Genomic DNA, 27,428 nt, shown 5'->3' with positions numbered 1-27,428 from the left:
CTTGTTGCTTGTTGCTTATTTAAAGTCGAATCCATCATCAATCAAGAAAATATATCAATCTACAACAACATAAAAAACATAATTATGCATTTATGCTAATTAATATTAAATATCATAAAGTAAAAATATTAAATAAATAAATAAATTCACAATCATCAATGATTTTAATCAAAAGGCATAACAAAAATAAATATAATATGAAAATAATATAGAAATCAAGCAAATAAACAATAGAAAATGAATAAGTGAATAAATACTTAACCACAATTCATGTTTATGCCAATCCAACTTGAATTCCAAAAATAAATTCAAATAAGAATCATTCATCAAACAAAATAAATGTCTCACTCACAAAAATAAATACACCCATGAACATATGTCTTATATAATATAAGTCAATACAAAATAGAAATTATAACTAAAATTAAGTGAGTCCATTCCATGTCTTCTTTCATGCTCCAATCCATAAGACCTAAAAATAGAAAAATAAATATCATCATTAATTCATTATTAAATATGTATTTTAAAAGCAATTTACGTCATTACTATAATTTTAGAAAAGTAATTTGCCTATAATCGCAAGTGAAGAGGCATTTGAAAATCAACTAATCACTAAACAGATGGAAAGATTTCATCATCTATAATGACTGTAAAAAAAATGAAATGAATTTTCATTAAATAGAAGAATTATAATTTTATAAATGAATAAAATGACAAACTAACAAAAATAAAATGTTACCTGACTCAACTTCTTCAAGTTCCTCTAGCCTCTCTTCAACATCAATTGGAAGAGGTGAAGCACGTAACTAATCTTGTCCACAAATTAAGCTTCCACTAATTTTGGAGTTAGGGAGCTTCGAAATTGATCTAGTATACGACCTTCAGTGTTAAAAGCACTCTCAGAAGCAACAGTGGAAATAGGAATGGATAATAAATCTCATGTCACCTTAGAAAGTATGGGATATTTGAAAGAATTCATTTTCCACCAATTCAAAATTTCAAAATTCAAGTCTTCTTTTCCACTCTTTCTTCCAAATATTTATCCACTTCTGATTTGCATTCCACACTTTCTTCTTCTTCCATTTGTCTTAGAAACTCAGATTGGAGATACTTTCTTTGCACACTAACTTAACTAATTGGTCGATCAAGATCCATCTCTTTTGAATTCTGAGTAAAACCAGATGAAGAAGCAACTGAAGTTGAATCAAGAAGTTGATATTGTTCAAAAATTTGATTCATTGTTTCTCTTACCTTCTTAACCAAGCCATCAACCTTCGTGGGTGTATAAAGATTTGAGTAACAAAATTTGACATACCTCAACTTGTAACAAGGATCTAACACCATTGCAACCAACAACATCAAGTTTACTTTATCAATGTTCCCCCAGTATTTATCAAAATTTTCCTTCATCTTTATTGACATGGAAATCAAGTAAGGATCAAGGCTTCTAGACCAATCAGAAATAGTGCTTTCAATAGCACAAACTTCATGAAAATACGTATTAGTAGTTACATACAATGAGCCTTACATGCGTTTAGAAGCCTCGTAAAAAGTTTGCAAAAACTTAGCTAATACCCGAGCATAATTCCAATCTTCTTCGGTGGGAAGCCCATCTTTGAGTTCATTACTAAACTGTGGTTCTTGTTCTTCCAATCGTTCAAATGCTTTTTGAAACTTTACTGCAGTTTTCAACATAAGGTATGTAGAATTCCACCTAGTTGAAACATCAAGAACCAAAGAACTCTTACACGTGATTCTTTCTTGGTCAACGCACTTCTTGAATTGTTGAGCTCTTGCAGGGGAACTTCTAACTTATTTTACAACACCACGAATTTTAACAATTGAATCATGCACATCATTCATCCCATCCTTCACAATCAAATTCAATATATGCGCACAACACCTCATATGCAAGAACTCACCATCTAAAATGCAACCATGTCTTTTATTTTGCTTTCTCTTCATGTATCCCACGGCAACATCGTTAGAACTTGCATTATCAACCGTAATAGTGCACACATTTTCTATACTCCATTGAAGCAAACATAACTCGATCATTTTATCAATTTCCTCGCCTTTATGACTCGTAACTACACAAAAGTTAATTATCCTTTTATTTAATTTTCAATTTTTATCTATAAAATGCGCAGTAAGACACATATAAGAGATATTTTGTAAGGAAGTCCACAAATCTGTTGTGAGGGAAACTCTATGCACAGAACTATTCAACAAGTTCTTCAACTTCTTCTTCTCAACTGCATACAATTGTAAACAATCTCTTGCCACCGTAATGCGAGATATTAATTGAAATTTAGGCTGCAACACACTTAAAAAGAATCGAAATCCTTCACGCTCAACAATCTTAAAAGGCAATTCATCAACAATAATCATCCTAGTCAAGGCATCTCTACCCAACTCTTGATCAAATTTTCAAGCGGTAAGATTACTATCTCCTTCTTGTCCTACTTTTTGGAATGATAAAAGTTTTTGTCTTTTGTCATTATTGTATAGATACTTGGAACATTTACTCAAATGTTTTCTTAATGTGGTAGTCCCGTTAGCACTTGAATACCCATAATCTGTACCACAATAATTGCATTTAGCCCTTTTTGCCTTGCCTCCTTTATCAATTTTTATTTTGACAAAATGTTCCCAAACATCAGATTGTGGCCTACGAGGTTTCTTTCTAATAGGACTTACATCTACTTTTGAGGTTGCAGTGCCACTGTCACTACCAATTGTCGAATTTTGAGCAACAATTGGTTCAATACTAGAAGTTGGAACGTTCGCTTCTCTGATACTTGACATCTAACAAAAATAATAAATCCTTAGTTTAATCTTACATCGATTTATCAATACATACAAAATTACTAAAATTTATTTTAAAAAATGAAAAGGGAAAGAAAATACTATTTAACAATAAGATTAAGAGTCTCAATATCATATATTTAGGAAAACATAACATTAAAGAAATTATATAAAGCATTACATTCAAAGAATTAGTACTTTGATGTTAGTATCTCATGATTTTGGTGTATTTATTTCTATTTATGAAAAAGAAAAAATAAAAAAAATGTCAAATTATACTTAATATTATTGACAAATTGGCAGATCAATGTTTAAAATTGTTCATAAATTACAAAAAGAAAAAAAAAGAAAAAAAAAAGAGTATTTTGAGGCAATTTTCTTTTTATATATAAAAAAAAAACCAACGAAAGCATATAAACAAATGAACTTGGGATAAATAAGTTCAAGTCTGCAGGTACTGGCCTATGAAAACAAATTGCCGATCAGTGCACCACCACATGAATGAAACCTGGATTTCCTTGACTCTACTCCATGGTTTCAAAACTCAGTTTGACATCTCGTCTTGTCTGAGTTGTCTCAGATGAGTCAACTCGCTTCGTACAAAACAAACCATTTAGAGTTAGGGGTGTCAATGAGCCGGGCTTCTGCTTGGTGTTCGATTCTTTACGAGAAACCTAACCATACAATTCAAATTCTCATGTGGGCCGGACAGTTGAGACACCAATTTGGTTTATGTTAAATGTGAACACAGATTCTTTCATAAAATCATACGTACTGGGGAACCTTAGAATTTCTTCAGCTCAAAGAGAAATCACCATTTGCTTTTCATATCTTCCTCAAGTAATTAGGTCTGATAGTTAAATTTATGTTCGAAGGGAACATCCGAGCGAAAAAACGAAGTCGTTTTCGAAACGAGCTAGAACAACGGCAACAAGAGAGAGAGAGAGAGAGAGAGAGAGAGAGAGAGAGAGAGTTACCTCTGTGTTTTCCGATGAGGTGAGGTAAGGGTGGGAGATGACCGAGAACAGCGGCGAGGTTCAAGAGAGAAAGAGAGAGATCTCTGTGTTTTCCGACGAGGTGAGCGAAGGAGACGGCGGCGAGGTTTTGAGAGAGAGAGAGAGAGAGACTCCTCTATGTTTTCCGACGAGGTGGAGCGAGGGAGACGACCGGGAAGACGGCGGCTAGGTTTCTCGATTTACAGACTTCCCCCAAATTCGATTCGAAGGAGAAGAGAGAAATTAAGAAAATAATTTTTTTTTTAAATCATTATATATATAATTATATATATATATATATTACGGTTCGGATTTCGGATTGGTTCGGTTTGTTATATTCTTAATCCGGAATCGAACCGAATTAACCGGATTTTTTTTTCAAACCGTACCCGAACCGTGGGTGTATTTAATCCGAACCAATCCAATCCAAAAGCTTCGGATTGGTTCGGTTCTCGGATTTATCCAATCCAATGTGCACCCCTAAGTTTTGTATCCTGAGATGTACAGATCTACGGTTCCTAAACTTATCACATTAGGAGAGTCAATCGAGTGTGCCATGTGGAGCAGTCCGATTATCACATTCTTTATTTTATATTGACAGGCATGTCAAAAGCACCTTATTATTCAGGGAGGTATTACCATGAAGGGTTAATTAGGTGTGGAAGTCTGTCCAATTAGTTGGCTTAGAGTTGAGAGTTTTTATAAAAATAAAGATTGGAGATTCAGAACGGTGTCCTGTTTTTCAACATGCATTAGGTGTCTAGGTGGCGTCTTAGTATTGGGTTTTAAAAGTAATTGGGCTGCTAACCAAGTTGTGAGAAACTCCTCCTTCAATTGTTTTAATTATTAAAATTAAAATTAGAAAAAAAAAACGCACCTTCCTACTTGGAGAATAAAATGAATATAAGTCGTTTTCTGCTGGTCAATTAATTAGACTTTATATTCTAGTTTGTGACTTAGTTTTGTGTTTGATTAAGCCTTTGTAAGACTTTGACCAAGCAAGCAAAGAAAGTAATTTTTTTTGAAAGATAAGCAAAAGAAAAGTAAGGTAACGATGACTAGAAAGAATCTCCATGCAGGCAATTTCTTATGTCTTTCTTGATTCTCAAAAGTAAGGTAACGATTACTTACTTCAGACTCAAAATCTTTAGTATCGTATGATAATTATTCAAAAGGGTAAATCAGAATTAAACCCTTAGACCTTGAACAGATGAAAAAAAATTGGTCTCCTTCTAATTTATTATTATGTTTTGGTAGCGTTAAGTGTAAAGGTCTCAATACCAATAGGGTTTGGGATCAATATTTTTGAAATTGACTAATCAATTAAAAAGTATAAAAGGAAAAAAAAACACCTTCCTAAAATTTAGTTTGTATGGAACCCATATTTCGGAAGGTATGTCTTAGTAATTAGATTTTTGGATCAATAATCATACTTTTAATTTGTTTTACAACAAGAATCATTATGTGTTGAGTTTAGTCCCACATCCGATACAAGTTACCTTGTTTCTCTCCTTATAAGGTCTTGGGCCTCTCCACTCATTGCCAAGGTTTTGAGTTGGACACCCATATTTATTATTATATCAAAACGGGCTTTTCTCTCATCCACATTATTCAGTTCATATCTTCACATGTGCGGCAGCGTATTGATTTTAGTCTTACATCGAACACAAATTACCTTGTCTCTCTCTTTATAAGCTCTTGGGCCTCTCCACTCATTGCCAATTGATTTTGAGTTGGATAGCCATATTTATCATTATGACTTTATATATTGGAAAAAATCCCATTAAGGTGGAGAAAAATTGGGAAATTCTCATTTAAACACACCATTCATTTTCATTCAGAAAATGGTAAATTACTGTTTTTGAAATTAAAATATTTTACTTAAAGTAGGGAAATATTTTGCCAGCTTTTGTTTTGCTAAACAGTTGAAAAAAATGGAACCATTAAAATTCATTGTCTTTATTTTAATTAAAATTTCTTATGAATGGGTGTGTCTCTTGACAACACAACTTATCAATTAAAAAAAAAATCTTTTACCAAGTTGATCTCAAATCCAAGCGTTATCTACACAAGCTCTCTTAATGTCAAAACAACTTCTCTCTGAAACTTACAAATTCTCTCTTCCATTCCAAGTTGACTCAAAAGAGTTTTAAAATTAAAATTGGTTAAACTGTCTAGATGATCAATGAGAAATTTTCATGTCATGTGTGGAGTGCCAATTGGTAACCCTACTCAAATGGAAACAATAAGACAGTTCTCAGTATGTGAAAAACTAGGGTAAATTCGACATCAAGGTATGTTGAATTTGCTTGAATTTAGTTAAATTCAATGGACCTTGATGTTATCTAAGTCCCATTTATTGGAGTTGATTAAAGTCGGACCATTTGTAATCGAATCAATTAAGAACCAAAATTGATGAATCCAAAAAAAATTGGACAGTTCTGATTCTCAATTTTAGAATCCAAAGAAAATTACCCTTCTTATTCTGGTTCATCTAAAAACTGAACTGACCCGACCCGGATATATATGACACCCCCGACTTAAGTGTCCATTAAATTGAAAATCATGCATATCATTGACTTATAAGCGTATAAGTACATCGTATCTCTTTCCTCGACTTCAGTGGGCCCTTGGACCTTTGATTCTCATGGAAACTAGCGGTGGGGTTAGGGATGAGACGAATGATGAAGAAAAATCCTATAAATTACTTGTTGGATTTTTATTTTTATTTTTATTTTTCTCAAATATCATCCATATGTTTGACACCGACACTAAAACAATCAAATATCATCCATACGTTAGAAACGTCTATAAAAGGTTGTGGTATTTCTATCTCAAATGCCCAACAAAATAAAGAGAAGAATAAGAACAAGTTGATTATGGGAGGGAAGAAAACGTCCTTACATTTGTTGTGGGCAGTAGTATTTGTAGTTGCAGGAGCAGACGCAACATCTGTAGCTAAGCCCAATTGCCCTGAAAAATGTGGCAACATCAGCGTTCCCTACCCCTTCAGTTTCGGAGGTCCAAATTGTTACAAGAATTCAACTTTCAAGTTAGATTGCAACAACACTAATGACCCTCCTGAACTGTTGTTTATGGGTAACATTACGATTCTCAACATATCGGTGCAACTCGGCCTAGCCACCGCGAAAATCAGGACTGCTCATGACTGTTACAATGAATCTGGACCGTCTGACAGCTACCTACCTTCGGTCAGTCTTGAAAAATCACCATTCACATTCTCGAACACCCTTAACAAGTTTACTGCCACTGGTTGCGACACTTTGGCCCTTATAGCAGATGTCCGTAGGAACTACTCCGGAGGTGGATGCGTGTCTGTATGTAGCCACAGTGATAATGATAGCTATAACAGTTCTTTGTCAGGGCTCGGCTATTGCCAGACTCCAATCCCTGAAGGTATACCTAGACCCAATTATTATTATTTTTTTTTTCTGTTTTACCGAATATTGAAAATTTTCCAAAACAGTAGATCATTCATTTTAATTCCACAAACTGTAAAATAGGAATTTCTTTATTTATAAAACTGTGAATTAGGTCCTCACTTTTAACCGAAATGTTTTAATTAACAAAACGGTAATTTGCCTTTTTTTATTTTTTTATTTTTTTATTTTTTAAAAAGAATTGTGATAATCTGACTACCCCACGTGCGACACTCAATCGACAGTAGATCTGTTTGCCTCGGGATACAAAACAGTACTTTCCAATAAAAATGTGTATTCCGATGGAACTGTGAATCCCAACATGTACAGATCTACTATAGTGAATTGAGTGTGCTACGTGAGATAGTAAGATTACGACGACTCTTTTTTGAATAGTCTACTGTTTTGAAATTTTTTTAATTTCTCTGTATTCTTTTTGGAAATTTACCTTTTTCTCTTATTAAGAAAGCAAAGGGGCTAATTATATCAAAAACAAGATTTACAATGATTCAAGTCATCTACGTCTTTGAAGCATACCATTGCTGCAAGATCACTCTTCGATTCTTCCACCAAAGCTTGGTCTGAGAATTAATATTCTCCTCTCCAAAGCCAATGATTAGATTTGTTTTCTTTGTATATGCATATATATATTGTTAATATATAACTGGGAATTTTCTTCTAATGTATTGTAATTTGCGAAGCTTTCATTTATTTCTAACATATAATTAACACTTGAAACGGATTTGGTACAATAGAATTTGATTTATTTATACTTTATAGAATTATGGGGTCCAGTCCGACCCAATAATTTTGAAAAGAATTAACTCCTTACTAATCACCAGGACTGCTACCCACATTTGAAATCAAATTTAAATCCACGATTAATTTGATTACCTTATAATTCTGGGCCCGTGAATTCCCTTTGTTCAACGATCCTAGCTTTGTCTCCCAAAAAATTAGGAAGTTTATTTTATTAGAGAGTGAATATCATTTCACAATTATCCTCGGTCAGTTTCGTTTTGTGGGGTCCATTTTTTTAGGACATACAGGAACGGCCTCCCACTATATGTACATATTGTTGAACTAAGAGCGTGTTTGGAAATGGGAGTTGGAGTTACAACTCCCACCTTAGATATCTGATTGGTTGTTTGGTTCACGAATGTCATGGAGTTGCTACTCCAAAAAGTTCCTCAACTCCTATTTTTAAAGGAGTTACAACCCTCACCTATGTGAGTGAGATTTATAATTCCATGAAAAAATCTTTAATCCCAAAAATGGAGTTGATTTACCAGAATTATCTAGTATATAAGTTAGGCTTATCAGGGACCGACTTGGGCTGGGCTTTAAATGAGTTGAATTTTTTTAGGCTAAAAAATTGGGCCCTAACCCAATCCATTTAAATATCAGGCTGAGTTTAATAAATAAAAGCTTAGTCCAAACCTGGTCCACTTCCACCAACCATCGAGTCATTTGCGGGCCGGGACCAAGCTCATTTTCAAAGGCACTATGAATGTAAGGGGATAATTATTAATTTATAATAAGACTATTATATATTGTATTTAATATAGTATTGCAGACCGGACCACTCACTGGGCCTACATTTAAACTCAAACTCGGCCCTATTATTAAACGGGATTAGACTAAGTCGGCCCGATAGCTAAATTGACTTAATAACTAAACCCAAACCTGATCCATAGAGGGTCGGGTTGGATCGTGCCAAAACCCAACTCATTAACACCTTTAATATAAATCATTCAACTCACTTTACATTATTTATGATTTAGATTCCAATTTAAATAATAATTAATTTTTAATAAAATAAGGTGGTTAGAATAGGTCAAAAAATAGGTTGGATATGGGTTGATGTGCCTTAATCTGAGTCGGATTAGGGTCAGATACGGATCCATCCCTATATCCACATAGATCCGAATGATATATTACTTTGAAAAAAGACGGCTATTGAACTCTTAAATTTTAAATTAAAATTTAACGGTGGAAAATAAATTTTGTAAGTTTCAAATCATGTTTTTGGATGCTATAAATTGATATCAACAACCTTTGGTAAGATTTCCAATCTTACTAAGTTAGTAAGGCTAAAATTACTCTAAATCTTAACATACCGTTGCATCCCAAAAATCGAATTGACTCGTTTAGTCATCTTGTATATTAATCATTTAACTTACTTTCATTACTTATTAAATGAATTTTATATTTAAATAATTATAATTTATGATGAAATAAAGTGATAAGAAAATATTTAATCATAAAATCACATTTATTTAATATAATAAATATTTAAATTAATAATTAAAGTTAATTATTTGTAAAAAAAAAAGTACATAAAATCAAATTGACTTAACCGAGTCATGGTTGATTTTAGCAAAATACAAGGGTTGAAGGTTTTTTTCAACTCCTAGGCTGAATTCCTAGATAAATCAAACATTAGAGTTTATTTAAGAAGTTATAACTAATTCCACCGATTCCAACTTCAACCAACTCCAACTCCGATTAACTCACAATGAGTCATGATAATATGACTTACCAGGTAGCATACTCCATCGACTCCTTGACATGGACAAGTGCAGGAACTATAGATCTATATGCCTCGGGATACACTTTTTATGGGGAAGTTCAACCGTGTATTTCAAGGTGTACATATCTATGATTCCCAAACTTGTCAAGTCAGGGAGTTGATTGAGTATGCCACGTGGCAAGTCATATTATCAGGACCCTTCCACAATTATTCTCTTACAAATTAAATTTGAATAATAAGAGTCATGCTGGAGTAACATTAAAATTGACATCATTTCTCACATTGTTGATGTGGAGGTGCACACATAGCCATAGATGCTTGTCACTTGTATCTTGATGAAAAACATCTATGGACATCCAAGTCAGAAATGTGAAAATCAATGTCAATGTTAATGTTACTTCAGCATTTTCCATATATATATATATATATATATATAAAATTCCTTAATTTTAAGCTCGATCACATCTGCAACGTGCATGGTGGACCATAATTTTTTATTTATCAGTAAGCTGGGGGTGTTAACAAGCCCCACCCTAAAATAAAACAAACTACTCTTTCAAATAATTGGAAGTTACATATTTCATCATGGTGGATAGTAATTAATTGTTTCTCTATCAGGTCTGAAGAGATTAGATATCGCTCTCGGCAGCATTGACAACCACAGTTATATCTTGGATGCCAATCCATGCAGTTATGCTTTCCTAGCCGACCAGGACTGGTTCACTTTCTCATACGACTATCTTTCAGTTAAAGCCAGCGAGTTCTTAGACACTCAGGTGGTGCTAGACTGGGTCATAGGAGAGGAGCATTGTGAAAAGGCTCCAACAAGTACATGTGGACTAAATAGTCACTGCATCAATTCTACAAACAGCCCTGGATATCGTTGCTCCTGTAACCAAGGTTACCAAGGGAACCCCTACCTCCCCCAAGGATGTCAAGGTACCTATTTCACATATATTATAACAATCAAGGTTTATACATAGGGCATAAAATGGACCGGACTTGATCAAAAACCCCAATGATTGGAAAACTAAATTTAGTGGGTTTGGATCCTTGGAGTAGATCCAAATAAAAAAAAGGAGTCCATATGATTTTATGTGGCTTGATCTAGACAGATGTAGATCCATCTGGATCCAAATGATATATTACATTGAAAACCATAGTTTTTTGGTTTCCCAAAATATCCTTTTTCTACCACTTTTGAAGTCATGAATGCTTACAAATTGAAAGAGATATAATAGTAAGTATACTGATTAGAAAAGTAGTAAAGCAGGGGAAGAATGGTGAACTAGTCCAGAACTACCCAAATCAAATCGAGCAATCTGGATCAGGTCAGGTTAGATCCGATTTTAGTGTACACAAAATGGTTTGGATATGATCTTAGTCAATAGGATTCTAGTCAAATCCAGCCTGGTTCGATACAGATTTGACCTGGGTTTGACCCATTTTTTTCCCAATTTATAAATAATATAATAGATAATCTCTAACCCGTAACCAAACTAATCTGATCATTTTCTAATTTTATCCTAATGTATCAAGCTGCACCTTACAGTGCATCATATCTATTGTACTACGTTTAATAAGCTTACACCAACTGTTCTTATGTTAACGTTTCATTTGCTTGGGTGTTGTTGGTTGGTGAATGTTGATGGCTATACTTTTTCTAGACATTGATGAGTGCTTGGATCCAGCCAAATATTCTTGCAAAGGGAATTGTGAGAATACACAAGGAAATTACACTTGCAGCTGCCCATTTGGTAAACATGGCGATGGTAAAGTAGCTTGCAGGCTACATCCTTCGATTAAAGTATTTTGTGGTGAGCTCCTCTTTAGCCTAATTTCTTTTAATTTTATTTTTTTTCCAGCAGATATGGGTATTTGAATTAATGAACTTACAAAACAATTGTAATGCGGATAATGCTCACAATTACTATTTTGAAAGACACCCTCTTGATAGATTTGGGAAACTCTGTAACTCTCTAATAATAACTAGTCAACTTTATTTCTTGATGCGAAGGACGCCAATGCATCAACAGGATAGAGGTCGCATTTTCTTCAAACGTAGGTTGTCGACAAATTTCAATTCATTAACTTATCAAAAATGCTATCCACATATCCTATGTTTAACCGTCCGAGATAGCCTTGTTGATTATTTTATATATTCAAATCTCAACACGACTATTATTTTGTCCCTATAAACTCAATTAAGCACATATCTCAAACAATCATTCATGAACAAAAATCTAGTTCAAATTATCTTTACAATCTTGTTCTATCGATAAACCTTTAATCCAATGCTTTTGAAGATACTCCCTTTAATCTTCTATTTTCTCGTACTTTGTGAAATCCCAATCAGATTGGTCTTTTTTTCTAGACTCATATTCTCCCTTCTCTCTATTTGGATTAGCTAAGTTTTTGTGATCGATGAATATCACTTCCTTTATCTCAATGTTTTCAATGTTTTGTGTTATTTCAACAACTCTAATATAGGGTTAGCCAATCTCTTTCATAAATAAAGGTTGAGGACCTAGATTAATTCTTTTATAGATTTCCTATTTATCAAGGTCTCCTACTAATTCCTTAAAGAATATAATTCTAATGATATTAGGTTTCCATTTGAAGTTGATATCTATTATATTATAGAATCCACATGCAATTTAGAAATTAAAATCGTGGAGGTCAATGAGGTCAAAACGTCACATGGGTTTTAACATTCTCCCACTTGGCTCATTAGATCGATTGTGCTAATAGTAAATTTCAAAACATTTTTAAATCGATTCAACTTTAGGATTTTATAATCAAAAATATTTTATACGTGATCATGACTTTTAAAATCATTAATATTCTCATATGTAATTAAATTTCTTAATGACCTATTTCAATTAAATATTAATGTGAGTCATGATGGTTGTATGTCATTTATGTCATACTTCCTTCCATATACAATGTCATCAATACCCTCTCTAATATAGCATGTAATTGTGTCCATTTTATTTTATTTTATCAAGACATTTTATGTATTACTTAAATCCAAACAAAATATGTATAATATAATTGGAAACAAGAAATAAGTAGAAGCAAACTTTATTTAGTACTAATGTTAATGTCAAGTATATAATCACTTCAAAGTAATCTAATCCATATACATAAAAGATTTTTCCAAAAGATCTATCCTAGTACCATGTTTTCTATAAACTTCTAGTGATAACCATTTTGTCAATGGATCAACACTAATATATTTTAATGACACTAATTATTTTTAGTTTCTTTCTCTAACTACCAAGTACTTGACTTTCATGTGTTTCGCATCATTTGAGTATTTTTCATTTTTAGAAAAAACACAATTGCGGCATTATCACAATATATCTTTAATAATTTGGCTATAGAGTCGACATCCCCAAGTCTTGAAATAAAATTCCGCAATCAAAGAACATGATTTGTGCCTCAAAACATGTCATGAATTCAACTTCCATGGTGGATGAAGTAGTTATGCTCCGTTTCACTCTCCTTTATGAGATAACTCTTCCTACTAGTAAAAATACGAAACTCGAAATAGACTTTCTCCCATCAGAGTATCTGATAAAATCTGAATTCGAGTACCCGATCACATCTAGATGATTTGACTTTTATAAGTGAGCATATAGTCTTTCATCCCTTGTAGAAACCTCATAACCTTCTTTTCAACTTTCCAATTATCTATTATCGGGTTACTTTGATATCTTCTTAACATTCCAACTACAAAACTAATATCTGGTCTGGTACAGGTCTAAGCATAAATTAAACTCCTAATAACTTAAACGTATGGAATGCCTTTCATCTGTTCCTTTTCTAAATCATTCTACGGATATTGTATCAAGTTGAAGTTATCTCTTTTTTTCGATAGGCGGGTTACCATTAGAACAAGATTACATATTATATCCCTTTAAGACTCTGCTGATATAACCTTTCTTAGACAACCCTAATAATCCTTGAGATCGATTCCTAAGGATTTCTATGTCAATGACATATGTTGTCTCATTCATATCAGCCATTTTAAAATTCTTAGTAAGATAATTTTTGGTTTCGTACAACAAACTAAGATCACTACTAGTTAACATAATATCATCAACATATAGAACCAACATAATAAACTTGCTCCCAGTGATCTTCAGATATATATATTGCTCAAGAGTGTTTTCCTTAAATCTGAAAGAGGTAATGGTATCGTTAAACTTTATGTACCATTGTCGTGAAGTTTGTTTAAGTCCGTAAATAGATTTATTAAGTCTGTACACTAAACTTTCCTTTCCCTTTTTTGTGAACCCTTTAGGTTGTTCCTTGTAGATTTCTTCATCTAAACTTTCATTCAAGAAAGTCGTTTTCACACCCATTTAGTGTAATACTAAATCATAATGAGCCACCAATGCCATAATAATTCTAAGTGAGTTTTTCTTTGAAATTGGAGAAAAAGTCTTAATGTAATCAATACTTTCTTTTTGAGTAAAATAGTTGGCCACAAGTCTCACTTTAAATCATTCGACATTGCTTTTTTGCATCATGCTTGGTCTTGAAGACTCACTTGCATTCGACTTTCTTACATTTAAGAGGCAATTCGAAATATAGTTCTGGTCTATAGATTTTAATTTTTCTTTAATGACATTCATTCACTTGATAGAATCATTACTTTTCATTGTTTGTGAATACGTAATCGGATCTTATTTATCCCAATATGAAAGTCAGATTCTTATAGATACACCACATAATCATCTGAAATAGTAGGTCTTTTTTCTTCTGAGAATTTTTCTCAAAATTATCGGTGGTGAATCTCCAATTATAATGGTTGAGTCTTGATGGAGTGGTGAACCAACTTACTCTAACTGTTGTCCATTCTCCTCAAGTTGTTAAACATCTTGAGAATTAACAGTGCCATGAAGATTAAGAAGTGGTTTGGCTATCTATTCTTATTTCTTTGAGAGTTATTTTACATAGTTCGACACTCTCACTAATCTCACAATTTTCAAAGAATCTGCTGTTTCCGATTTTAACTATTCTCGTACTGTGGTTAAGGCAATAGAACTTGTATCCTTTAGACTTTTCTGGATAACCAATGAAATATCTAGATATGATCTTAGGATTCAATTTCATTTTTTGTGGGTTATGGATCCTTGCTTCCGCTAGGTAATCCCAAATATATAAGTGTCTTAAACTGGATTTCCTACTAGTTCATAACTCGAATGGAATTTTAGGAACTTCTCTATTAGGAACTTTGTTTAAGATATACATTGTGATCTTTAGTACATCTCCCAATAAGAATTCTGAAATTGTTGAATGACTCAACATACTCTTAACCATGCCCATAAGTGTACGATTACGTCTTTCAACTACATCATTTTGTTAAGGCGTTTTAGGCATTGCATACTGTGCACAAATACCTAATTTTTCTAAGAGTTTAGCAAAAGGGCTAAGGTTCTAACCTAATTTATTAGATCTACTATAGTATTCACCTCCTCTATTTGACCTAACTATTTTAATCTTCTTGTTTAACTGTCTTTCTACCTCAGTTATAAATATCTGGAAGATATCCACATACTGAGATTTTTCATTAATTATATAAATATAACCAAACCTAGAGAAGTCGTATATAAAGGTGATGAAATATCTCTTTACTCAAACATAAAATGGGAAAAGATCCATAAATATCAGTGTGTATGATCTCAATAAGTTATTTACTTTTTGTGACTCATTTTTTAGTATGTTTATTTTGCTTTACTTTAATGCAATCCATGCATACTGAGAAATTCGTAAAGTTCAAATTGTCTAAAACTTTGTCCTTCACTAATTTCTCTATCCTAGATCTAGAGATGTGTCCTAGACGTTTATGTTACAAGTTGAAAAATTTTCATTAAGTCACGTTTCAAATCATTATTTGAATGCAATGAAACTATAGATTGGGCATAATCATAATTTAAATTTATTTTATATAAATCATTAATTAAAATCCCATATCCAACTAAAACAAAATGAAAAAATAAATTTAATTGCCCACATTTAAAAGAAATCGAATAACCCAAACTATCCAATCTAGATAAAAAAACTAAATTCCTAAATATGGTAGGAACATAAAAAGTGTTCTTTAGATTCATCTGATGACTAGTCTCCAATACCAAATGATAGGTCATTATAGCTAGCACTTGCGCTCCGAGACGATTTCCCATGAAAATGGATCTTTCACTTTGCATTGGTTACCTACTTGAAAATAATCCCAACATCAAATTCATAATGTGAGTTGTGGCTCCAAAATCAATCCACTAGGTATTATAAGGTATTTCAGCTAAATTTGATTCATAATATAAAAAAGAAAGAGACATATCTTTTTTTTTTAACCAACTTTTGCATTTTGCGCAATCCTTCTTTATGTGTCCCATAGTAGCACTTGACATCATTGTCGTTCTTCCCTTCAATCTGATTTGCATTTTCACACACTTTACCTTTTCTTGATGAATTTTTCTTCCATTTTCTTGCTATTCTTCATTTCTTTCTTACTCCTTGAGTCATCACAAAAGTAGATTGTTTCCCTTCCTATCTCAATTTCGTCTCCTCTTGAATGCAAATGTTACTCAGTTCGTTCACACTCCACTTATCTGTATTAATGTTGTAGTAGATCTTTAAAAGGTTCAAATTAAGTTGAGAGAGAGTTGAGGATAAATTGAACTAGGAAGGAATCATCTACGCTCATTCCTAATGCTCTTAACTTTATAGTCTTGTCCGTCATATTGAGGATGTAGTTTTGTATTCTTCAAGCCCCATCATACTTCATAGTTGTCAATTTAGCCACCAATATGCCTGTAAGTGATTTATCAACAAATTTAAAATTTTCTTCCACATTATTTAAGTACTCCTGTGCACTGTCAATTGGAGGTAGGGAGGTCTTCATGTTGTTAGCGATATTATCCTCATGAACATCAAACTAAACCTATTTGATCTTTTTCAAGTGAGACGCATGTTTTCTTGCTCTACCGTACTACTCTCAGTTAGGTCTACAGGTTTTGTATAGATGAGCACTAGGTCAAGATTCTAAACTTATAAAGTGAATTGGATGTTCTCATACCATTCTGAAAAGTTAAATCTGATTAGGATTGGGACGGTAGATGCATGAGAATGCAACAAACCAGGAACTGAAATTTTATAAGGATAATGTTCTAATTAGTGTTGTGAATTAAATAATGATGGACTCATTAATATCACCTAAATTTATCCTTTGAGTTAAAGTAGGTATATTCATTATTCACTCATCTAAGGGTAAAGACTAATTTTATTCACCCTATAAGGCTAACATAATTTATATAATTTATTCAGTCAATTTTGTTACCTTTGGGTATTCAATCTTAACTTTGTTAAATTATGTAGATTATATTCACCCTATAAGGTTAACATAATTTATATAATTTATTCAGTCAATTTTGTTACCTTTGGGTATTCAATCATAACTTTGTTAAATTATGTAGATTATATTCACCCTATAAGATTAGTATAATTTATATAATTTATTTAATCAATTTTGTTACCTTTGGGTATTCAATCCTAACTTTGTTAAATTATGTAGATTACATTACCTTACCTAGAGCTCAATTAGTTAAATAAAATTTTCATTTAGACTAATCCAATTTTCCTAATTAAGTCTGTAATTATAAATATTATTATTCTTTAATGTCACTCTGATGACCAAATTTAATACAATTAAAAAACTTATAAATGTTGCTAATTAAGGCCACTTTGACAACTACAAGATTAAGAAATTTATATTTCTCTAAATTGTTCAATAATATTTACTAGATTGATTAAATCAAACTTTAATATTTCACTAACATGATATATCCTAATGTTTTGATAATAAAAGTTCAATGCCAAAATTAAGGTTCAATTGGTCAAGAATCCTAAAATAAAATATAAATTAATTTTATCCAAATCTTGTACCAAAATAAAATAAAACAATGCTAATAACCAAAATTGGAACCATATACACATCACATCAAAATCCTAAAATCGAAATTGGCAACTTAACATACATGTATTAACTGAATTGGAAATTAAACATACATGCCTAAACAAAAATTAGAAATTAAATATATATGTAAAACCAAAATTAGAAACAACCATACATGTAAAACCGAATTAGAAATCAAATATACATGTAAAACCGAAATTGAAAATTAACATACACATAAAACCAAAATTAAAAATTAAAAATTAAATGTACATGCAAAATCGAAATTGAAAATTAACATACATGTAAAATCGAAATTAGAAATCAAATTTACATGTAAAATCGAAATTGAAAATTAACATACATGTAAAATCGAAATTCCAATAACAATAATAAATAGTAAAAAATAAAAAATTCAAACAAATATCAAATTTAAATTTTAATCAAATAGTAAATCAGAAGTCCAAATCGATATGTGATTAAATTCTAAGATAAAATAAAAATAAATTCATATATATACATGTAAAAGAAAACTATGAAAAATCCAGCAATTATGGTTACATAGTGAGTTTAAGAAATTGTTATTGAAATCTTTTATCCATGAATGTTAGTCAAGATATGGAGATTCAAAACCTATGCTCTGATATCACATGTTGATTAAATCTTAACACGACTATTATTTTATCCCAATAGAATCAATCTAGCATATATCTTAAACAATCATTCATGAACAAAAATCTAGTTCAAGTTATCGTTACTTACCTTGTGCCATCACTAAAACTTTAATCCAGTGCTTTTGAAGATGCTCTCTTTAATCTTCCCTTTCCTTATGCTTTGTGAAATCCCAATCAGATTGGTCTTTTCTTCTAGACTCACCTTCTCCATTCTCTCTATTTAGATTGGTTGAGTTTTTGTGATCGATGGATATCACTTTATTTATTTCAACATTTTCAATGTTTTGTGTCATTTTACCAACTCTAATATGGGGTTAGCCAATCCCTTTTATAGATGAAGGTTGAGGGTCTAGATTAATTCTTTTAGTAGATTTCCTATCCATCAAGGTCTCCTACTAATTCCTTAAAGAATATAAGTTTAATGATATTGGATTTCCATTTGAAATTGATATCTATTATATTATAGAATCCATGTGCAATTTAGAAATTAAAAGCGTGGAGGTCAATGGAACTAGGTTAATGAGGCCAAACCATCACATGGGTTCTAACAAGCCCTAGCTTTAAGAACCTTGTATAGCACAAAGGAATCAATCTACATTAGGACCGATGATGAGTATGGAGAGCTTTTTGGGCTTCCACTCCTCAAGATGTACCTTAATGTAGATGATGGTGATGATCTTAATCAAAAAGCTTCATTTCACTGTTTATTTTATTTTTGAACGATAGAAGGTTGAAGGAAGAAGGATGGAGGCCCTAGTATGATGCTTACCAATGATCTTCCAATGATATTGTTAGTAAACGAAATAATTTAGTTAAAATAAAGTTTGAAGCGTGGGGAAGAAGATGAATAGTGATGTTGCAGAGAGATTATTTTCTCTTTAGTCTCTCAGAACAATTTTTCTAACCCCCCTCTCAGTCTTTGGATTGCCACTTTATAGTCAGGACTTCAGGATAGGTGTCACCACATGGCTAACCCAGGTTGGATTCCACCTAAGACAATAGTTGGATGGATGTTGGTTGGCTTTCTTTGGGAGTCGTGCCCCCATGCCTCATTAATGTTCCTAACCTAGTTTGATTAGTAGTGTCCCAGCCTCATCAATGCTGAGTTGGTGAGATTTCGATGTTTGGGGGTTGGTGAATCAGGGGATGTCTCAATCACTCCTATTCTGATAAGTGCTCTAAGATCTTGCATTAAATGAGGGGATTTTTGCATGGAAGAGCTCAAATCACATTTAATTTCTTATTTTATTAGAGTGTCGACTCTAGGTCCAAGTTACGGTCTTACCAACCTTGTAAGCTCTCCAAACTAAGAAAGCTCACTCTTTGGGCTCAGATACACTTCAACAGATTAGGCTCAAACCCCACTTGTTTCCCTTACCTTCATTGTGTTGCATCGTACGTCTTTAACCCCAATTCTTATCTCGGTCTTTATCCATCTAGGCAGCGCTACCAACTCTTCTCGGTGCGCGAGCACTAATCCATTGTCTTTCCACAACATCGAAGGAAGTGGTGAATGTGTCCACTGTGCTCGGTTTATACCGTACTTCGTGCCCCTGTGTCAGGAGGATGCGTGTTTTACTCTCTTCTTTCTATAGTTGCTTGGTTCGAGGCAAAGAGCTCGGTCATTTCCTATTTACTGGTTTGGCTAGAGGCTTTTGATCTGTTGATTTTTATTGGGCTCCACTTGCTGTTGTATGACACGTGTTCCCATCGTGTGGCTTTACTGAAATGTTCTCTGTAATGAGCATTGTTCCCATAGAGACCACGAATTTCAATTGCATTGTTTGTAGTTACTCAAAATGCATAGAGAATTCAACTAACAATTCTCTTATTTATATTCCTTATTTTTTGCATCTGGTACTATACTTGAAAATCATATTAAAGTGTTCTTTCTTTTTTTTATTGCAGTTATTGGGATAGGAATCTTAATGGCAACTGTTGTTTTATGCCTTTGTTGGGTACTCAAACAGAAAATCAGAGAGAAATATTTTCGTGAAAATGGAGGTATGTTGTTAAAGAAGCATAGAGTGAAGATTTTCAAAGAAGTAGAACTCAGAAAGGCAACAAACAATTATGATTCTAAATATCTACTTGGCGAAGGAGGTAATGGTTCAGTATATAAAGGGTTGGTAGGAAAGATGGAAGTTGCCATTAAGAAGTCGAAAGTGGTAGACAAGAACCAAATCGAGCAATTTCTAAATGAGATTGAAATAGTTTCACAAATCAACCATAAGAATGTGGTGAAGCTGTTGGGATTATGCTTAGATGACAAAGTTCCATTGTTGGTTTACGAATTTATATCAAATGGAACACTCTTCCAACACATCCACAATGCAAAATCAATGATCTTAAATGCATGGAAAATTCGTTTACAGATTGCTGCGGAGATTGCGAGTGCACTCGACTATATGCACTCCACAGCTGACCCACCCATCATTCATAGAGATGTTAAGACGAGCAATATTCTCATAGACAGCCAGGGCACCGCAAAAGTAGCTGACTTCGGAGCTTCGAAGCTAATTCCATTTGATCAAACCATTGCACCCACACAAGCGCAAGGGACCATGGGGTACATAGACCCTGAATACCTTCAAACAGGTGAGTTAACAGTGAAGAGTGACGTATATAGTTTTGGAGTTGTTCTTATGGAGTTATTAACCAGAGAGAGACCGATTTCTACTACACAAACTGGAGAACGTAGAGGCATTGTTATGTTCTTCACATCTTCAATCCAAAAAAACCATCTTGACCAGATTATGAATGTTGGAGATGTCGATGAGCATGAAATGAAGCAGATCTACATTGTTGGTAAACTTGCGGAGAAATGTGTAGCAATGCCTAGTACAAAAAGACCCACAATGATGGAAGTGGCCGATGAGCTCAATGGGTTGATGAAGGAATATGGGAATTCGCAAGCTGAAGGAAACTACGAAGAAACTCAAATCTTGCTAGAAGAGGACCATTTTATGAAATCGTTCAGCATTTACTCAGATTCAACTTCGAGTGTATAATAGATTGTTAGATATGTTGTATTGTATGTAGTAATGACATGAAGATAACATATCATGATAAGATGTGTGTTAAAAATAGCAACATAGTGGTCTAGTTAAATAAGAATTATATTCGATACGATGATCTCTTGATGTCAAGTATCATGATAATCTATTAGTTTTGTGTTAAATTTCATGTGTTATTATTCTTGTTGTTAGTATGGTAGCTTTCATGATGATTAATATTTATTATGTATTTCTCTTTACTAAGGATTTATTGCAAGTTATTACGAAGCACGTTTAAATTTATGTTTTAGAATCACCTCTTGTGAGTCAATACTTGGACAACTCAAACACATACATACAAAGTTGTATGTGTTCTACACTACTACAAAAAATGTTTTAGACATCACCCTCCTTTTTAACTACACATATGTCGTTGTAAAAACTGATGTCTAAAATTCGTGCGAGGAGTGGTGTGAAATTTCGTGAGACTTTAGACATTGATTGTTTGAAAATAGTTGTCTAAAGTTGGAAAGCAATAAGTAAAGGTTGGGTAAAGCAGTTCTTAAGAGACATCGGTTTATAGTGTGAGTGTAATAAGTAAAACTTGGGTGCCAATAGCGGCTCTCTAAAATCATTCTCTTCTCCTCGCGAACGAATGATTGTCCTCAACCCCATCTCATCTCTCTCAATCCTTTTCGATTTGTCGATTTCTAAATCCCATCGCATCTCTCTCTCTGGATTTTTCCAATAGAGTGTTGTTTTCGATCTCTCAATCTCTCTAAAAGGAACGAAGGAGTTCGGATTTGGTCAACTGAAACAAGGAGCTTCGTTTGTTAATTCTATAAATCGGTTTAACTCGATTCAATCTGATTCTCTCTCTCTTTAGTGTTCTTCAATCTGATTCTCTCTCTCTCTCTCTCTCTCTCTCTCTCTTTCTTTCTCTCTCACACTGTTTTTGGTTGTAAAGTTGTAAATTTGGGGGGAAAACTATGGAAGTTAGCGGATGCGTGACTTGTGCTTGAAGATAGTTACTTGTGGAGTGCCAAGTCGTTTGTGTTACAAATAAAGTAGAGAATATAGTGCTTTTGCTGAAACAATTAAAAGAGGACAGGCTTTTACTTAATAAAAACTAAAGGACAAGAGTAGATAGGAGGAAGTAATTGTCTCTATATATTTATTCATCAAAAAGAGAGCTTCCGTTATATAGGCTCATACATAACGAATAAAAGCAAGAAAATAAGTACTATACAACGTGCCAAAACTAACACCTACAGACTAGGTAAATAGAAAACTATCTTGCTGAGCACAACAAATTCCCAAAAGACTAGGACAACAACTAGCAAACAAACTCTTTTTCAACAATCCCTCCTTTAAACTAATGTTCAAACATTCAGTTTAATACACAATTCAAAAACAAAACAAAAAACTCCGAAGTCCCCCAAATATCCAGCATACAAACACCCAACAATTACCTTAACTTCATAAACAAAGGAAATTTGAGAGGCTTTGAATGTATCTGCAAGTTGATCTTCACTTCTACAGTAGATGAGCTCAATTGTTCCAGCCTTTGTAAGATCTCTTAGGAAGTGAAACTTCATATCTATGTGCTTACTTGTCCCATGTAGAACAAGATTTTTGGAGAGTTTAAATGCTGAAGTGTTGTCACAAAAAATTGCAGTAGGCTCTTGTCTCTTGAAATGAAGCTCTTCAAGAATTCTCTTCAACCATATGGCTTGACATGTGCATGAAGTTGCAGCAATGAACTCAGCTTCAGCAGTTAATAGAGTGATGATTGGCTGTGTCTTTGATGACCATGACACAACCCCTGAACCAAAGATAAAAACATAGCCTGAAGTACTTTTTCTATCATCTTGATCCCCTGCATAATCGCTGTTAGTAAAGCCAATCAAGTCTGACTTCTCTCCCTTCTTGTAGAACATCCCAAATTCCTTAGTACCTTGCAAGTATCATAGTATCCTTTTGGCAGCTAGCAGATGCAACTCTATCGGATTCTCCATGTATCTGCTGATGAGACTCACTGTATACATTATATCTGGCCTTGTTGCTGTTAAATACATTAAACTTCCCACAATCTGCTTGTAAAGAGTTCCATCAACTTTCTTTCCTTCATTATCTTTATTTAGCTTCAAACCAAACTCAGTTAGTGTATTCACCGAATTGCAATATTTCATTTGAAACTTGTCTAAAATTTCTCGCACATACTTCTTTAGAGAAATAAAAATTCTAGTAACTGATTGAACAACTTCAATGCCAAGTAAGTAATGCAACATTTCAAGATCAGACATTTCAAATTCACTCATCATGGACTTTTTAAAATTTTCAAACATGGCCCTATCATTTCCAGTGTAAATTAAATCATCTACATATAAGTATACAAAAAACATCTTTCCTCCATCTTCAATTTTAATGAAAAGAGTATGCTCATATGGACATCGTCTAAAACCTTCAAAAAATAACTGTCTATATGACTGTACCAAGCTCTTGGAGCTTGTTTCAGCCTGTATAGAGTTTTTTTTCAACGTATACACCATATGCTCATTACCTAGCTTCACATAACCAGGAGGTTTATCAACAAATACATGTTCTTGTAAGTCTCCTTGTAGAAATGTTGATTTCATATTCAATTGGAAAATAGGCCATGAGTTTTGAGCTGCCAATGCAATCACCAATTTGATTGTGTCATGCCTTGCAACCAACCGGAGTAAAAACTTCTTTGTAATTAACACAAAATTTTTTCTTATAGCCCTTGGCTACCAAGCGCACCTTGTAGTTGTTAACTTCTCCATTCTCCTTCAGCTTTGTTTTGTAAACCCACTTGACACCTATAGTCTTGTGCCCTTTAGGAAGTTCAATCAGCTCCCATGTGTGGTTCCTTTCAATGGTAGTAATTTCATCATCCATCGCCTTCCTCCATTTCAATTCTTTGACAACATGTTCAAAAACTATAGGATCACAATCTGAAAATAGAACAAAATGAGTAAGTGGATCCTCAAATTGATCAATCCCAGTTACCTCATAATCTTGTATCCACACTAGCTTCTTTCTAACACGTTGGGAACACTAACTTGCTGATGCATTAACATGTTCATCGGATTCTATTGTTGCTGGTGAAGTTTCAGCGGAAGATGGAGCTTCATTTGGTGGAATGTCAAGTACAAAAATTGCTGGAATTTGTTGTTGTAGGGGTTGTTGCCTTTCTTCTTTATTTTCACCATCAAAATCAGCTTGTATTTGTTGTTTGGTAGTGTTTTCATCCCATTTTCAGAATCTTCCTTCATCAAAAATTACGTCATGACTAATGACAATTTTCTAAGTGATAGGATTGTACAATTTGTATGCTTTTGACATTTCACTAACACTAAGAAAAATGCAATTTTCTCCTTTGTCATCAAGCTTTTTCCTCTTTTGATTTGGAATATGTGCATATGCTATGCAACCAAACATTTTTAAGTGGTTGATACTTGGTTTGCATCCATTCCATGCTTCTTCAAGCGTCACATTTTGAACAGCTAGAGTCGGACTTCTGTTCAAAATGTGAATGCTCTAGATGACTGCTTCAGGCCAAAAACTTCTTGGGATATGACCTTTTGACAGAATAGTCTGTAGCATGTTTAGAATTGTACGGTTCTTCCTTTCTGAAATGCCATTTTACTATGGCGAATATGCTACTGTAAGTTGCTTTTGAATACCATGGTTCTCACAAAAATTTACAAATTCTTGTGAGGTGTATTCACAGCCATTTTCGAAATATGATTATAAGGTATTACTGTTTGATAGTACGTTTTGATAAGAGAGAATTTTTTTAATTATTAATTATTTATTTGTTTGATAGTGTGATAAGAGGTCTAATAGGTTGAAACTTCCCACAAATGGAGGGTTGGGATCTATTCTCTATGTTTTTCTTTTATTATTGTTTTGTTTTGCCATACCTTGATTTAATCATCTTTATTACACTTACATGTATCTTCAAACCAAGGAAGGGGAGTGCATTTTAAAATTTGAATAGTTCTTCAAGGGTTTTTGTAGTTCTATAGTTATGGTTTTATCAGTATTTGCATTTTTTTTTCATGTCTGTGATCATTGGGACATCGATTGGTGTTTGAAGCATGTGAATATCCCTTTGAGTCCATTGACTCTAACCAATGTGAATTTCCTTAGGAATCGACAGGAAGTGATTAACAAGTCAGACTTATTAGAAACTCAGCTAGCTCAAATGGCTTAAGGCGTTTTAAAGTTAATATGTCTTCTAAAGTTATTTGATGAAATGCATTTTTAGTTCTAAACCTTCAAAATACGTGTTTCTTTAAATGATCTACATATTCATCTTTGTGGATGATGTAAGGTATTTCGATTTAGCCAAAACATGCCTATATGATGTGGTATTTGAATTAACTGTGATTGCTCGAGTTGGGTACTTGGGTATGCTACAGATGTTCTTATCTCTACCAATCATTTCCTCCCTTTGTGAATAATAATTCTATATCCTATCTCATTTTAGCAGTATCCATTGTCTTGATTTCTTCTATCGTGGATTTAATATTATTACATCTCTCTTCCATTTTTGTGTTTCTCATAGATGGTGTATTTGGGGCTATGATGAAGGTAGAGTTACTCTGACATTAAATTTCAGAAGATTTCTGTCAGTAAATTTACCTGCCAACAACGAGAATGCCTTGACGGAAGCTGTTGCTAATCAGCCCATATCTGTTACCATTGACGCTGATGGTTCTCACTTCCAATTTTAGTCCGAGGTATTTCGCTTAAGAATTTGAGTAGAAAGATTCTATTACAACACCAACTTTTGCTAATGCCACCCCAATTCATGTGTAAATCACCAAAGAGTAGCACATATTTAGTGTGGTGTTAGCAAAAGTTGTGTGGCAATAGAAGCTCTCTTTAACTATCTACGAAATTATCACATTGGTGTAATTTCTACACCATTATAGCACTAATGTCTTGGTATATTGGTTTGGTTTGTATCATTCTAGCCTATCTAAGGGTGTTAATGGGCCAAGTTTGGATTAGATGTAAGGCCATTCTTGCCCATCCAATAAGGGTTAGAGTCTGACCTTTTTATTGTTAATTCTAAAGACCAATCTTGGCCCATTTATCTAAACAGCCTAAAAATTTAGCTCAAGAGGGTATGGCCTTAATATTTTGAATTTAATTTATATGCATGAATCGACTCGACTATGATCACAGGGCGTATTCACGGGAGATTGTGGCGAAGAACTAGATCATGGGGCGGCGATTGTGGGCTATGGAGCAACTCTAGATGGGACCAAGTATTGGATAGTGAAGAACTCATGGGGACCAGAATGGGGTGAGAAAGGTTACATAAGAATGCAGCGCGGCATAGCTGATGAAGAGGGAATATGTGATATAGCCATGGATGCTTCATATCCTATCAAGACCTCAGCAAAGGCAACTAATTAATTATAATTACTCCATGTCTATTAATTTTTGTAATGTAAAAGTAAAATTAGTACCTCATCAAGGACGTTTGGTGAGAATTTTTATCACAATCTGGTAATAGTAACATAATGAACTTTAGTAGAGTGGGCATTTGGGTCTTTTCATATTGGTAATTGGGGTCATGGTCATCAATTTCAAAACATAGGGGTATCTCCAATATTCAGCAATACATGAGGGGGCTAGTGTAAAATAAATTTTTTTTTTCTTCAAAAGCCTTTATAGCAATGGCCAAAAGCGTAGCTAAAGAGTAAATTATTTTTTTTTTAAAACGATACCCTATAGTGACGGCCAATATCGCCTGTCGCTATAAGTCCTACACTAACGACTGGTTGTCGATATAACATATAGCGATGGGACTATTAGCGACGACTACCGATGGCCTCCCTGGGAGGCCGTCACTAGATGTTTTTGCAACGATATTTTTTCCTATAGTGACGGTCACAGCCGTCGTTATAGCCCTATTATACTGTAGTGAGCCATGCACAATCTATGCAAAAGATCTGTTTCTAACTTGGTATGGATT

At 33.5% G+C, this 27,428-nt stretch overlaps 2 protein-coding genes across 2 annotated transcripts; both read left to right on the top strand.

The window, feature by feature from the left end:
- Nucleotides 1-6,669: 6,669 nt before the first annotated feature.
- Nucleotides 6,670-21,510, top strand: LOC147393418 (wall-associated receptor kinase 2-like). Its single transcript, XM_086455120.1, has 5 exons — nt 6,670-7,318; nt 9,789-9,882; nt 10,395-10,715; nt 11,444-11,593; nt 20,322-21,510. The coding sequence occupies exons 1-5, from the start codon at nt 6,683-6,685 to the stop codon at nt 21,422-21,424; spliced, it is 2,304 nt and encodes a 767-aa protein (XP_086311246.1). The 5' UTR covers nt 6,670-6,682; the 3' UTR covers nt 21,425-21,510.
- Nucleotides 21,511-25,083: 3,573 nt separating this feature from the next.
- On the top strand, nt 25,084-26,866 carry LOC147393417 (thiol protease SEN102-like). The gene is made up of 4 exons (XM_086455118.1): nt 25,084-25,100; nt 26,007-26,155; nt 26,419-26,486; nt 26,633-26,866. The coding sequence occupies exons 1-4, from the start codon at nt 25,084-25,086 to the stop codon at nt 26,864-26,866; spliced, it is 468 nt and encodes a 155-aa protein (XP_086311244.1).
- The last annotated feature ends 562 nt before the right edge of the window (nt 26,867-27,428 follow it).

Source organism: Akebia trifoliata, chromosome 10 (genome assembly GCF_017979445.1).
Source record: "Akebia trifoliata isolate Shusen 1 chromosome 10, ASM1797944v1, whole genome shotgun sequence".
In the NCBI taxonomy this organism is placed as follows: Eukaryota; Viridiplantae; Streptophyta; class Magnoliopsida; order Ranunculales; family Lardizabalaceae; genus Akebia; species Akebia trifoliata.
Note: the sequence above shows the minus strand (reverse complement) of the source record. Positions and strands in the feature narration are given on the sequence as shown.

Bases quoted from the DNA above. Each gene is read 5' to 3' on its own strand.
- LOC147393418 (XM_086455120.1), top strand. From the start codon at position 6,683: ATGGGAGGGAAGAAAACGTCCTTACATTTGTTGTGGGCAGTAGTATTT. The intron at 9,883-10,394 runs GTATTTCAAGGT...TTTCTCTATCAG, and splicing joins TTATGGGGAAGTTCAACCGT to GTCTGAAGAGATTAGATATC. The intron at 10,716-11,443 runs GTACCTATTTCA...TACTTTTTCTAG, and splicing joins CCTCCCCCAAGGATGTCAAG to ACATTGATGAGTGCTTGGAT.
- LOC147393417 (XM_086455118.1), top strand. The intron at 26,156-26,418 runs GTTCTCACTTCC...GTATCATTCTAG, and splicing joins TGTTACCATTGACGCTGATG to CCTATCTAAGGGTGTTAATG. The intron at 26,487-26,632 runs GTTAGAGTCTGA...CTATGATCACAG, and splicing joins TTCTTGCCCATCCAATAAGG to GGCGTATTCACGGGAGATTG.